The sequence below is a fragment of the Zonotrichia leucophrys genome, chromosome 2 (assembly GCF_028769735.1).
Source record: "Zonotrichia leucophrys gambelii isolate GWCS_2022_RI chromosome 2, RI_Zleu_2.0, whole genome shotgun sequence".
NCBI lineage: Eukaryota > Metazoa > Chordata > Aves > Passeriformes > Passerellidae > Zonotrichia > Zonotrichia leucophrys.
Window position 1 is genome coordinate 100,630,806 of NC_088171.1, and position 13,626 is coordinate 100,644,431.

General features: G+C 45.4%; 1 protein-coding gene across 1 annotated transcript; it reads right to left on the bottom strand.

Moving 5' to 3' along the window:
• Positions 1 to 4,315: 4,315 nt before the first annotated feature.
• On the bottom strand, positions 4,316 to 12,312 carry TUBB6 (tubulin beta 6 class V). The gene is made up of 4 exons (XM_064705817.1): positions 12,177 to 12,312; positions 11,516 to 11,624; positions 10,317 to 10,427; positions 4,316 to 5,931 (listed from the first exon to the last, which is right to left on the bottom strand). Exons 1-4 carry the CDS (start codon positions 12,231 to 12,233, stop codon positions 4,868 to 4,870), a joined length of 1,341 nt encoding a protein of 446 aa, XP_064561887.1. The 5' UTR covers positions 12,234 to 12,312; the 3' UTR covers positions 4,316 to 4,867.
• Positions 12,313 to 13,626: the final 1,314 nt, after the last annotated feature.

The window sequence follows — 13,626 nt, forward strand, 5'->3', positions numbered from 1 at the left end:
GCCAAAGGTAATAAAGCAGATTGTTAGAGTTTCATACTCATTTGCTTAACAAAAAGCTATGGGGGAAAAGCTAAGTTAGCAGTTGTCTTCTGCTAACAATTCATTAGTTGGAGAATTTAGCTGTTCAAAAATTAATGGCCTTTCTCCTCATCCCAGCAGAAGACAGGGAAGCATGGGTGGATTGGTGGTTAAGGAGGGGAAGGAAAATGAACCAGTCGTCTCTGCTGGACCAAAAATCCTTTAAGGGTAATGAGTCAGAGGGCAGGTTAAAAGGATAACTAGTGACTGATTCCATCTGTATGTTGCAACATACTGGAAACCAGTAGGATGACAAAGGCAAAAGTTTATCTGAAAGTTTATACCCTTGGTTCTAAATTTATTTGAGTTGAATTGTTTATGGAAATTATTCTTTTGGATTTTCTTTTTCTTCATGACGGAACTTTTTCCACCTGTGATGTTACTTGGCTTTATAGTGAAGAGGAATGAGGAAAACAGAGCAAATATGGCTATTCTGGGCATATTTACTGGGCATTTTTAGTTGTTAAACACTTCTATTTATCACTATTGCATTTATTAAAGAATGGATGATAAACTGGAAAGCAGCCTGCAAAAACTAAATTTCCCTAATTTTTGGAGTCAAAGTTTAGAATGGTTTATTGCAATAGTGAAATTCTTCATTAATACTCAAATGCTGCACACATGATAAAGCAGTGCTTGATTTCTGTGCTTATGCTCCAGTGTTGTAGCTTATTATATATTCTGCATTAATGCCTTGTTTGTTCTTTTCTCATCCTCCAGTTTAGCTGAACACTTCTTGTCTGCGATATTCAGTTTGTAGCCCATGCTGAGGAGTAGCTGTGCTTATACATTAAAGGTCAGAGTTCTGGATTTCTTCATTCCTTGCTAAATAAAACCAACAGAAAACTCAGCAATCAACCACCCAACCTCCAAACCCTTAACCTGACTGTTCACAATGGCACTACCAGACTCTGAAAAAAATCATCTGCAGGAGATGGTTTCTCTTACTCCCTGTTGGTGTCTATTAATAAATTCCACTTCTGTTCAGTTGCAGCATGTAATTAATAGATGTATGAAAATGACCTTACCTCTCCTTTACCTTTGCCTCTGTTTTAGAACATTAACTTGCTTGCTTAGCCTTACATTAGCAGGTCTTAATCTTTTGCACAAAAAATGGCAGAATTTGACAGCGTTGGGATTTTAGAATCAAAGATTTGGAAAAACAACAAAAAAAAGCTGTTTACCCAAACTGCTTCTTTGAAGAGGATTGCTAGCCTTCTTCAACTCCCAAATTTAGGATGTCAGGAGCTTGAACATGAATCAAGAAAATCAAGTTTAGTCTGTGCTGTGGCTGCCAATAATGCCAGGTGAATTTTTGCAAGCACAGTGAGCAGTGCTACTTCAGCTACCAGGGGCTTGTGCAGCACCAAGGGAGGAGTTGAGTTCCCTGCTCCTCCCAAGGCTGGGAAAAGGAGCAAGTCTAGACCCTCTTTCCCAACCTGACTGTTCCCAAGGGCTGACCACATTTTCCTGAGGGATACAAGTGCAAGAGAAGGAAGGGAGAGCATAACCTGAGCAGTAATCGTGGGATGCAGAGAAAGCAAGAGCCGGACATGGTAAAGGCAGCACGTGCAAGGACTCTCCTATGAGCTGAGGGCCTGCTCCATTCCTTGCTGGCTTTGTCCAGATGGCTTTGCAAAGTTGCTGCCCTATGGAGTTAGATTCCAATTTCTGTCCTGATGCCAACACCCTCTTCCCAGGCAACAGCTTCCAAGTGGTGTCAGTGGTGTAGGTTGCCATCTTTTCTCCCAGCCTAGCCTTGACACGTGTTTGTGTCTGAGCAGTGGCAGCTGCACTTCTAGGACTCCTGTGTTCTGGCTTGTCCTGGCAGCCTGCTGCTAGATACTGCTCTGTGGCCAGGTGCAAAAAAGAGAAAAATAGAAACTGCTCTGAGGCCAGTTAAAAAAGAGAAAAATATGATGGGCCAGGCACATAAATAACAGGTGTCAGCCAGAGACCAGGCTGAAAAACTAAAGGGGAAATGAAAAACATACAGGTGAGGACTTTGAGAGGAAGAGTAACAAAGCCAGGTGGGACTCACCATGGAGATTGCAAAATAAGAGAGAAGCTTCCAAGGAAAAGGTGGGAAGTTATTTGAAAGGAAGAGCAACTGAAGGAATTGCTCACTAAATTTGCTACTAAAACAATTTTCAGTTGTTTCTCAGGAAAGGAAGGTGATTAGAGTTGGTTGACTGAAGAGAAACAGGAAGTGTTTGTGCTTCCCGTGGCTCTGTTACTGCTTGTGCACAAGCTGGTCCTCTGATGATCTTCCTGCTCCAGGGTCCTGGGTTCATTATGGTGGGAGGGGCTTTTCCCCCTAGGATCAGATGGAAGAGCTGTCTCTTTTTTCTAAAGAGAGCATTAGTTTGCCTCTCCCACCTCCACACATTCTAGAAATTCACATCAAACAGTTGCAAGTAAACACATGTGCAAGAATGGGTGAGTCAAAGCAGGATCATTGTGAGGGCTGAATTCCACAGCCTCAGAGTCTGCATTCTGCATTTTGAGTCAAGTGTATGAAATGCAATAATGAACAGGCTGGTTCACCAAGTTAACAACTCCATTATTTAGCAGTGCCAAGATTTCTGGCATTTTTAAAGTATTACCGTTTTTCTTTTTTTTCACAGAAATACCAGAATTTATGACTTGGACTTAGTTATGAAATCTGTGTTACAACAAAATGCAGTTTCACACACAATAAGATGATCAATTCTATTTCATTCAGCAGAAACTATGTGAGTACTTTAATTGGAAAGCCTGTGCCACAGCTGTGTGATGGCATGCTCTGAGCCTGTTAGGCATCCTCCTCCCTTTCAAAGCAAATAGTCAACCATGTACAAAGAATCAACTTCACTTTGTTTAGTGGCTTTACTTCCAATGGATTTTGCTTTATATTGTTCTGCACAGTTAATTCTCTTCAATGTATGTTGTGTTATAACTTCATCTCATGCTGTAATTAATATATAGCCACATCTCACATTTATAAAATACATATTTAAAGGTGCTGTATGGCTATTTATTTATAAATCTTTTAGACATCACTAGACATAGCAAAGAACATGGCCCTGTGACTTTGCTGTCTCCTCTATGATTTTTCTAAAGACAATCAGTCGGGCCTTCCCAAGCTCTGCCTCCGTTCCAAGTTCCAGCAACTATCTCAACCTCTGAAGTCACTTTCTGTACTTGTACAGACTTTTGTACTTGATTAAAGCTAGATTAACTAGTTCCATTTCTGTGTGGAATAGCATTGGGCAGACAGCTTCAGGTTATGTGATTAACAGTTGCCTGGTTTATATACTTCCTAAAATACTGTCTCATTTGCTGGATCCCAAACTAGCAAAGCATCATCTTGTCAGGAGAAGCAGACCTTTGGAAATTTCACTATGTTTGTAAAGTGCCTTTTTAAATATTGAGCAACAGTTTTGCTTGGGTAGTGCTTCTGAAAGCAAGAAGAAAAAGCAAGAGTTCTTGAAGCATTTAAAGTTTGGATTTCCAGAGGTTTTCTCCTTTGTTTGCTTGCTTTGTTGCCTAGGAACTGGCCTAAATAAGAGACTCCAAGCAGACAGAGTGTTCTCTGGTGGAGGCTCTCTAATGGAGAGGGCTGTTTAATTGATATGAGCAGAAACATAAAGCATGCACAGAGGGCAAATGCCCAGCAGTCACTTTGTCAGCTGGCTTAGGCAGAGACCTTTCTGACTTGGCTTTAGTTGGGGCAGATAAACCTGTTGTTCATCTTTCATTTTGCCAACTGCTTTGAGTATCGTGGATAAATGCTCTTGTACTTTAACCTCTACCTGCCCAGTTGTTTTAATCTATCTTGGTAGCAAGACATGCACAGCATCTGTAGGTGTGGTGAACTTACAAACCCAGGTAGTGAGATCTGTTGGCACATAGCCTATGTCCCCCGTCCCACCATGATCTGTGGAATATCTGGATTTCAGCTACATGGTCTGGGTCAAATAGAGTTAGGAACAGCATTAGCAGCTGGTGATATCCAGGAAGACCAGTAAGATATTGGGGTGCCACTTTAAACCTCAGGGATTTATGATGAACATATCATAAACTGAGGGATTTAATTTATATATCAGATACATCTATCAGATTCATCTATATATCACAGATATCATCTGTGATTATTCAGCAGCAGTAAGTGATAAAGTCACATCAAACAAATCCAGCCTCTAGCCTGCAGCTCATTGGGTATTTATGTAGCATTGACTGCCCAGAACACTTCTGCTTGAGAGGGTACTATTAATTTTTATTTTATTTTTAGAGGACTGGAATCAAGTATCACTGTTAACAGTTACTGTACAGAATATCTAAAAATGTTTTCTTTTATCATGAATAAATTTTGTTTCTGGCAGTTTAGTATTGTACATTTGGTAGAGAATACTTCAAGCTCACAAGATTTTCTTACTCATAATTGGATGAAAATAGTGCAGCTCTAATTTGTAGATTTTCATGCCTATTTTACATCTTCTCTTCTGCAGCTTTAGGGATGACAGCCCTAAAGAAAAAAGATCCCAAACCAGCAATCTCCACATTCAGACTCTTAGGCCAAAGTCTTAACTGAATGCCTTACATTTGTCTCATGAATAGAAATGGCCCAATTTCCAGCAATGCTGAGTGTCCTCAGTGATCCAAACAGACTCTGAAGAGCCCTTCTAACACTTGAAATTCATGCTCTCTTTTTTATTGCTTTTTAAATGTAAGTATGGATTTACAAGCCTAATTATCAGAAATCCAGATTTGAGAATTTGGCCTGGAAAAAACCTTGCACCTAACTTTTTTATTCATTGATCTCTTCTTCATCATCTTCAAACGCTTCCTCTCCATCATTTGCTGTTGCTTCTTGGTATTGCTGATACTCTGAAACCAGGTCATTCATGTTGCTTTCTGCTTCCGTAAATTCCATTTCATCCATCCCCTCTCCCGTGAACCAGTGGAGGAAGGCCTTCCTCCGGAACATGGCGGAAAACTGCTCCGAGATCCTTTTGAAGAGCTCCTGGATAGCAGTGCTGTTGCCAATGAAGGTGGAGGCCATCTTGAGGCCACGAGGAGGGATGTCACACACCGCCACCTTGACGTTGTTGGGGATCCACTCCACGAAGTAGCTGCTGTTCTTGTTCTGGATGGCCAACATCTGCTCGTCCACCTCCTTCATGGACATGGGGCCGCGGAAGACGGTGGCCACCGTCAGGTACCGGCCGTGCCTCGGGTCGCAGGCCGCCATCATGTTTTTGGCATCGAACATCTGCTGGGTCAGCTCTGGCACCGTGAGTGCCCGGTATTGCTGGCTGCCCCGCGCCGTCAAAGGGGCAAAGCCCGGCATGAAGAAGTGAAGGCGCGGGAAGGGGACCATGTTCACTGCCAGCTTCCGGAGGTCGGCATTGAGCTGGCCCGGAAAACGCAGGGATGTGGTCACCCCGCTCATGGTGGCAGAGACCAGGTGGTTTAGGTCTCCGTAGGTGGGGGTGGTGAGCTTCAGGGTGCGGAAGCAAATGTCATACAGAGCTTCGTTGTCGATGCAGTAGGTTTCATCCGTGTTCTCCACCAGCTGGTGGACTGAAAGCGTGGCGTTGTACGGCTCCACCACGGTGTCAGAAACCTTAGGAGAAGGCATGACACTGAAGGTATTCATTATCCTGTCTGGAAACTCCTCTCGGATCTTGCTGATGAGCAGGGTTCCCATGCCAGACCCTGTCCCTCCTCCCAGGGAGTGAGTGAGCTGGAATCCTTGCAAGCAGTCGCAGTGCTCACTCTCTTTTCTCACTACGTCAAGAACAGAGTCAACCAGCTCTGCCCCTTCTGTATAGTGTCCTTTAGCCCAGTTGTTTCCTGCACCAGTTTGTCCTAAAGTGAGATACAACAGGGAAAGAAAATACACAAAATTATTGGCAAGGTTTGATATTTGCACTCTACATTGACTCACATCTGTAACAAAAGCTGCTGCACATCTGTCAGGTAGATAACTGTGCTCTTCAGTTTTGCCTACAAATATCTCTGTAAGTATCAACATAAACTTTTTATATAGTCTCTGGCAGTTTTCACTAATGCCTTTTTGGTGTATGGGGGGTTGGGTTTTTTGGGTTTTCTTATTTGTTTGTTTGGTTTTTTGGGGTTTTTGGTTTTTTTTTGTTGTTGCTTTTTTTTCACTTTTATCATTTTACCTCCCATAAATGCAAAAAGATGGCCTTAACTCCTTGTTTTGGAAACTTTCACACTCCCAGTTCTGATGATTCTGTAAACACAAGATGACTGTTTGATATTTAAATGCTTTCTGTTTGTAAGGACCATGATGCATGCAAAGCTCAATCACAGATACATGTATCTCAATGAAAGTGAGAGGTTCTTGGATTGTTCTTGCGAGTCAAAGAGAAAACATTGTCATTCAAGAATAAAGCTGGGCTTCAAAATCCTATTTAACTTGTTATATCAGGAAAAATAGCTTTTTAAATTCATGGTTACCTAGCCTGAATGAAAATAGTGATCAACAGAAACTTCAGGGACATTATTTCCAAAACTTAGAAGTTAAGGGCCTTTGAGGTTTTACTGATTTCCTTACAAACTCACTATCCTTCAGGATATGCAAAATGACTTGGAAAATTGGATTACTGATATTTTAGAAAAGTGATGAGTCCATTCTTTTCTTCCCAAGGCTTCCCTTCTTGTTTTATGTGCCGCTCAGTTTGTTAAGATAAACAGTGTGGATCATTTGCTATTGTCACTGTTTTGTTATTTGTTAGATAACAAGGAGGATTAAATTGTGCAATCAGTTTTTTAGTACTCCTGTTCCTCAGTGTCTACTACACACACACATTGTGCCACTGAACTCACTTAGGGTACTCCTGGGAGTGGTATTCAGACTGAGCAATGCTTTCAGAATTAATTATAGAGCTGGCAAATTCTGTGCTGTTCCCCAAGACCTTCCCTCCCTTCCTATTACCATTTCTCATTTCAATTCCCACAGCACCATGTTGGTGCCAAACACAGGGAAACTGCTGGCTGGGACACTTCAGAAATCCTCTGTACTTTTTTGCACTGCATAAATGCTTGGTTTCCTCATGGTGTATTTGGTTACCTAATGCATTGTTCTGTATATTGCTATATTTTTCTCTCTTTGAGCCTAGTGAGCTCAGCACTTCCTGTCCAGCTGGGCAAAGCACAAAGTAACATCCTTCCAGAATTAAATATGTTTGTAACACCTGCAGCCTGCTTGAGCAGATCCCTACTATGGATAGGGAAGCACATCAGGATGCACACAAGCAGACATCTCTTCAAAAAGCAGAAGGCATTTATCTCCTAATGGACTGATAAATTCTGATTTTTAGGACAACTATCAGCTACTCCTGTGGCAACACTACACTCCATCCACTAGTCATGGCCAGCCATGTGCCTGGGGTCTCCAGAATTTTTACTGCTGATTTCCTGCTTCTACACTCAGTTATCTAATACTTCCAGAACCACTGGCTCTACAGCACTGTAAGGCTACCACAACACAGAGCATGTAAACATGCCCTGGAAGCTCCAGCCCCATGACAATACAGTCTTGAGGTGCCATGGCCCTGACAAGGCTCCCACAAATCTGGAAATCCTGATCACAATCCTGTGAAACTCTGCTGGATGCCCTCCAATTATCAGGTGCCTACCTACCTGACCTCTGAAAATCTAATGCAAACACATAGAAATTATCAAATTTCACTGGGGCTAAACTCTCTGGGTGGAAAATGAGCCTGTGCCCATAAAACTCAGGACCTGGCAAATTTTCTGCCCATCCTGGAAGCCCAGCTCCAGCATCCTCCGTCTGTCATCTGCCAGGATTTAAAGAAGCCTGCATGAAGCAATCCCACAACTTATCTGCATTCCTGGCAACTCCAGGCCCTTCTATGAATATTTCTTCCTCCAACACACTGTAGGGTTATCACACATAACATTCAGGTTGAGTTGCACATGCAGAGAAGTCATTTGTCTAACAGTCAATTTATTTTTTAGTCCCTAAAATGGCACTTGTTTCCTTCAATCTTCTTTCACTCCTCTACTCTCTTCACTGCTCAAAATATAAGATAAACCTGGTAAAAGAGCTCAGTAGCACATTAACACTTAGGAGCCTGATGTGAACAGCCCTGCTGCAGAACTTGCCTTTAGCTGCTGGACAGATGTTTTTTGGTTGCCTCCATCAGTTCATACAAATTAAATTGGAGGGGTATCTCTAGCAAATCTAGCAAGGGTGTACACAAGAAAAGAACAACAAATGCAAAAATGTACAAATGAAAACTGGTTAACAGGAGGAGCCACATCAGAGTTCACAGCAGCTCCTGGTGGGCTATAGTGTGTAGTCAGAACGCCAGGAGGCCTACTGCTCTCATACAGCAAGATTGTTCTGCCTGCAATTCTTCACTTTTTAAATCACTACCTTGTCAGCACAGACATTAAAGTAGAAGGATTATTTTGTGTCCATCTCAAATTTCTTGCTGGTTTGATATAAAATTCCTGTATCTGGAGTATAGTGACCATGTACTCAATAAACCTGCATGAAGTCCTGACTGATGATCCATGGCTACTTGCTGTGGAGATGTGGGCACATGCAGGTCCAAACAAGCAGAGGTGGAAAACATCCCCATCAGAATGGGCCCTTGCAGCCTGGGCTACAGCAAGTATGGAACCGCCAGCTCCTGCCACAAAATCCTTTGTGGGCCCAGGCCAGATTTTTAAAAGAGAAAACAAAATGCTTTGTTGGCTTTTGACACAGAAGTTCATTACTTCAGCGCTCAGCCATTCTACATTATTCAGCAGGTTGGGAGGACAGTGCCTGATGCTGGCAGGGGCCTCTGACAGATACGAGTCGATCACATGCTGTGGGTTCATTGTTATCTTGGCAGGAAGGGAGTACAGCAAACTGGGCTATTGTTGAAGACATTCTGAATTGATTTTGCTCTGGTTTTACTGGTGTTGTGCCAAACTGTAAAGCTCCAGTTCAGGTATTTCCATAGGTCAGGAAAATTCACTTTCAGAGGGCTTGTGTGGTTCGTGCAGGTGAAAGAGAATGAAAGGAAAAACCTGAACAGAAACAGACTTCATAAAGCTGTCTATGTCTGTGGCTTTTCTCCCTAAGTTTACACCTTAAGCTGCATGTTGTACTTTACAGCTCCTTTGGAAGAGACCCTTAACATCACTGTCATGGAGTTTACAGGAGAACAGCATGGATGGCATAAAAGTTTTAAGTTCCTCTTAAAGGAGCTCTGTATGGCTTTTTCACTCCCGTCTCCAACCCAACAAACCCACATCTGTTTTATACTGCTCAAACTATGTTTATCTTTCCTCTGTCTGTCCCTGGCATTGCTCCTTCCTTATGTTAACACAACATACCAAACTGAGTTCCAACCTAAGCTTGCCTTGTCAGGGGGAAATTGTGTTTGTGGCTAGTGCAGGCTTGGAAACCAAAAGGACATGAAAGTTCTCATGGTAGCTTTCATTCAGACTTCCCATTTCAGCAAGTGGCTCACTTAACTTCCACATGCTGTTCCTCCTTTAGTGCAAAGGGACTGACAAAGCTTCTGTGCCCACAAAGATGCTCTGAAAGGGTAATGTGCAAAGTACTACAGCAGTCCAAAGTAAAGCAGTAAAAGTAACAACAACCCTCTGCAAGAACACTGCAAAACCAGAACATCCCCACATACTTTCAGACTGTTCTTCATTATGCTAGAAACTAACCCAGTAACTGTGGCTACATCTGTGTTTTCCGTATTACAGATTATCTTCTTCCACTGTTATTACACTGCAAGGATATACTGAAAAAGTTTAATTACACAGCCTAAAAACAATTCTGTACTCAAGCGTTTAATGTGAATTTAAGTGAAGGGTAGTCTGGTGGGTTTGTGGTTGAGGTTTTTACCTCCCCCCTCCATTTTCTGAAGAACTTCTGTGCATTTTGTTGTGAAGAATTGGCCTTAGGATCTCTCTGGAGTTCATATATGTAGAAAGCCAATGTACTTTTTCTGAATACTATAGGAAACTTCCAGCAGTTTGCTAACCAAAGGAATGATCAACAAAAGAATGACTTTTTCACTTAACAGGATGTTTTCACTGGCTCTCATAATAATTGCAATTCCGTTGTTGGCTATTAGGATTTCTCAGTAGGATCCCTTTGGAACAGGGAGATTGAATGCTTTTTGACCATTCACTTAGTAATGAAACAGTTGTTGTAGAAGTCTGTTTTTTACAGAGAAACATCCACGTACCAAAGATGAAATTATCGGGCCGGAAGAGCTGACCAAAAAGACCAGAGCGCACACTATCCATGGTTCCCGGCTCCAAGTCCAGCAGGACTGCTCTTGGTACAAACTTGTGGGCTACAACACAAAGTAAGCATGCCCTTAGTGCTCAGAAATAAGCCAGCACAGTTATAGCTTTTAATACACAAATATGTTACATCTCATATTGTTACTCTAATGTATAAATCATACATATGTAAGTACTTCCTATAAAGTCATGGAGGTGAAAAACCCACCTCCACAGGAATAAATCAATTCAGCTTGGAAAACAGGCCTGACATAATTTGGACTCTACAGACTTTACATTTTGTAAGGTCTTCATTAGCAAGAGATATTAGGGAGTTTCTGATTAGAAAAAAATGGTTTACTTGTTCTTTTTAAGAAAGTAGGTAATCTTTTCTATAAAATCAGGGTGAGGAAGTACTTATGTTCAAGTTATCCACAAGCTTTTGTGTTTGAAGGATTCTCCTCCACTGAAAGAGCTGCTTGGTGTACATGGCAAACAGTAGTAGTCAGCACATCTACCACAAAGCACAAAACAATCTGTGTCCAGTTCAATTTGTTCAAGAAAACTCAGGTAAAAAATATGAATTAACCCCAGTGGGCAAAAGATGAAACATTTACACTTGCAGGTTCATGATTCCAGCTCCCCATTTTACACTGTTAACACTTCTCAACAGCAGAGGACTCTGAGGACTTGGATGCCTTTTGCCATCTCATTAATGAAACAGTTGTCCATTACCTGTGGCCCAACCCTCTCATTCATGAAAATTAAAGAGAGAGTACTACTGGTGTGGGCTTGTGTAACCAACAGTTTAATTTGGAGTAATTGAAGAAATGCATTTGGTGAAGTAATCACACATTTGAAGAACAAACTCCTACTGTAATGTTAAATAATAAACAAACCTCCACCTCCAGGCCCCAAGGACAGCCCCTTGTGCCACTTCTCTGTGTCTGGGGAGATGGCACCCAGCCATCTTAATACTTTGTAAGAAAGCAGATAACATTTTCTGTTGAGCTGGGCGCAGCTGGGGGGGCTGGTGGCATGTGAGGAGCGTGGCCAGATGTGCAATATGGCTTTATGGGCCCGTCATCTTCTGATTCCTGCACCCCTTCCCAGGGAGCCCCCTGTCCCGCGCCCCTGCCGGTCCCCATCCCACACTTACAAGATGATTCATTGTAGTAGACATTGATCCTTTCCAGCTGCAGCGCTGAGTCACCCACATAGCCTCCGGCTGGGTCAATGCCATGCTCATCACTTATCACTTCCCAAAACTGAGGGAGGAAAAGCGAGAAGTGGGTTGGGAACTTCCCTGCCGAGCGCGGGCCGGGGTGGGCGGCGGCAGCTGCCGGATTCCAGGCGTGCCCGCCGCCCCTCCCGGCCCGCGAGCGGCAGCGGGAGCCGGGCGGGCACCGGGACCCGAACCCCGCGGGCGGCGCCGGCCCCAGGGCCCGCCCGGGCTCTGCCGCCTCCCCCGCCTTCAACCGCGGCCGGGCCGGCTCAAACAGAAAAGTAGTTTTAAAAACAGTTTTTTAAAAGCTGTCCCGTTTGGTTTCGGTGCTTCCCAAGGCCTTTTATGGTCACGGGGCGCGGAGCGATGCGCGGTGCCCCGGGCGCGCCCGGCGCCGCTCGGCAGCGGCATCCAAGCGCGGGCGATGGGAGCGGGGGCGGCTGGACCGGCACGGCCCAGCCCGGCACAGGCCCCGGTGTGCAGCAGCCCCGAGGGTTCCAACAGCTCCGGGGGTTCCAGCAGCCCCGGGGAACCACCGGGCGCGTCCCCCGGGCTCTCCGAGGCTCCGCAAGCGGCGGCTCCCTTTCAGGCTCACCTTGGTCCCGATCTGGTTTCCGCACTGTCCCGCCTGGATGTGCACGATCTCCCTCATGGCTGCAGCCGCTGTCCCGCCGTGCGCCCGCTGTCCCGCCGCCCAGCCCGGCTGTGCGAGACGCCGTCCCACCGGGCGGTGCTTTATGGGCTCCGCACCCCCGCCCGCCCGCGGCCGCCCCCGCCCGGCACCGCCCTCGGCACCGGGGCGCGATCCCGCCGCTGTGGGACACCGGGGCCGCGGTGTGACACCGGCCTGCTGTGGGACACCAGCCTCGCTGGGTGACACCAGCCTGCTGTGGGACACCGGCCCGCTATGTGACACCGGCCCTGCTGGGTGACACCGGTCCTGCTGGGCGACACCGGCCCGCTGTGTGACACCGGCCCGCTGTGTGACACCGGCCTGCTGGGTGACACCGGCCCTGCTGGGTGACGCCGGCCCTGCTGGGCGACACCGGCCTGCTGTGTGACACCGGCCCTGCTGGGCGACACCGGCCCTGCTGGGCGACACCGGCCCCTCTCTGTGACATCTGCCCCGCTCTGAGACACCGGCCCCGCTGTGTGACACAGACCCCTCTCTGTGACATCGGCCCCTCTGTGTGACACCGACCCCTCTCTGTGACATCTGCCCCGCTCTGAGACACCGGCTCCGCATTGTCCCCGACGGCAGCGGGGTCCCTGGGGGTCCTCCTCCCCATGCGGGGACCGGGCATCGCCGCCTCTCCGTGCCCTGTTCCCGGTGCCCCCGGCCCGACGGGCACCCCTTCGCTGCACAGCTCTGCTTCGGTAGAATTTCTTCGCAGGAAGGGTGATGAGACATTGGGACAGGCTGCCCAGGGAGGCAGTGGACATGTTTAAGGGAAGACTGGTTGTGGCACTTAGTGCCATGGTCTAGGTGACATGGTAGTGTTAGTCATGGGTTAGATTGGATGATCTCAGAAGTCTTTTCCAGCCTAACTGATCCTGTGGCTCTGTGGTTCTGTGAAGGGGCAGCATCCAAAAGGATGGGTAGCCCTTCTCTGTGCCTTGCCATCTTCCTCACACAGCTCTTTCCTGGTGGGTTTTTTGGTTTTGTTTTTTTGGAGTGGTTTTCTTTGTGGTTTGTTTATTTATTTGGTTGGGGGTTGTTCTCGTTTGTTTGTTTGTCGTTTTTGTTTTGGTTTTTGTGTTGTTTTTGTTTTCTTTTGCCAATAAAACAAGCTTCTGCCCAAAAATTATAACTGGAATGTCAAGCAGTCTGTGAAGAAACTTTCCTGACAGCTCATGTCGCCACCATACAGAGTTTGCCCTGGGATATGCAGGGTTGGAAATGCTTCATTTTTAATGAAAAAGGGGATTTTCTTTCCCCTCCAGAGAGGAAGCCACTTTCCCACAGCTGCTGAATCTGCTTTATGACCCCTTTGGGTAACTGCTGCAGAGTTTCCCAAGTAGAGGTTTCCTGCTCTCATGCCAGC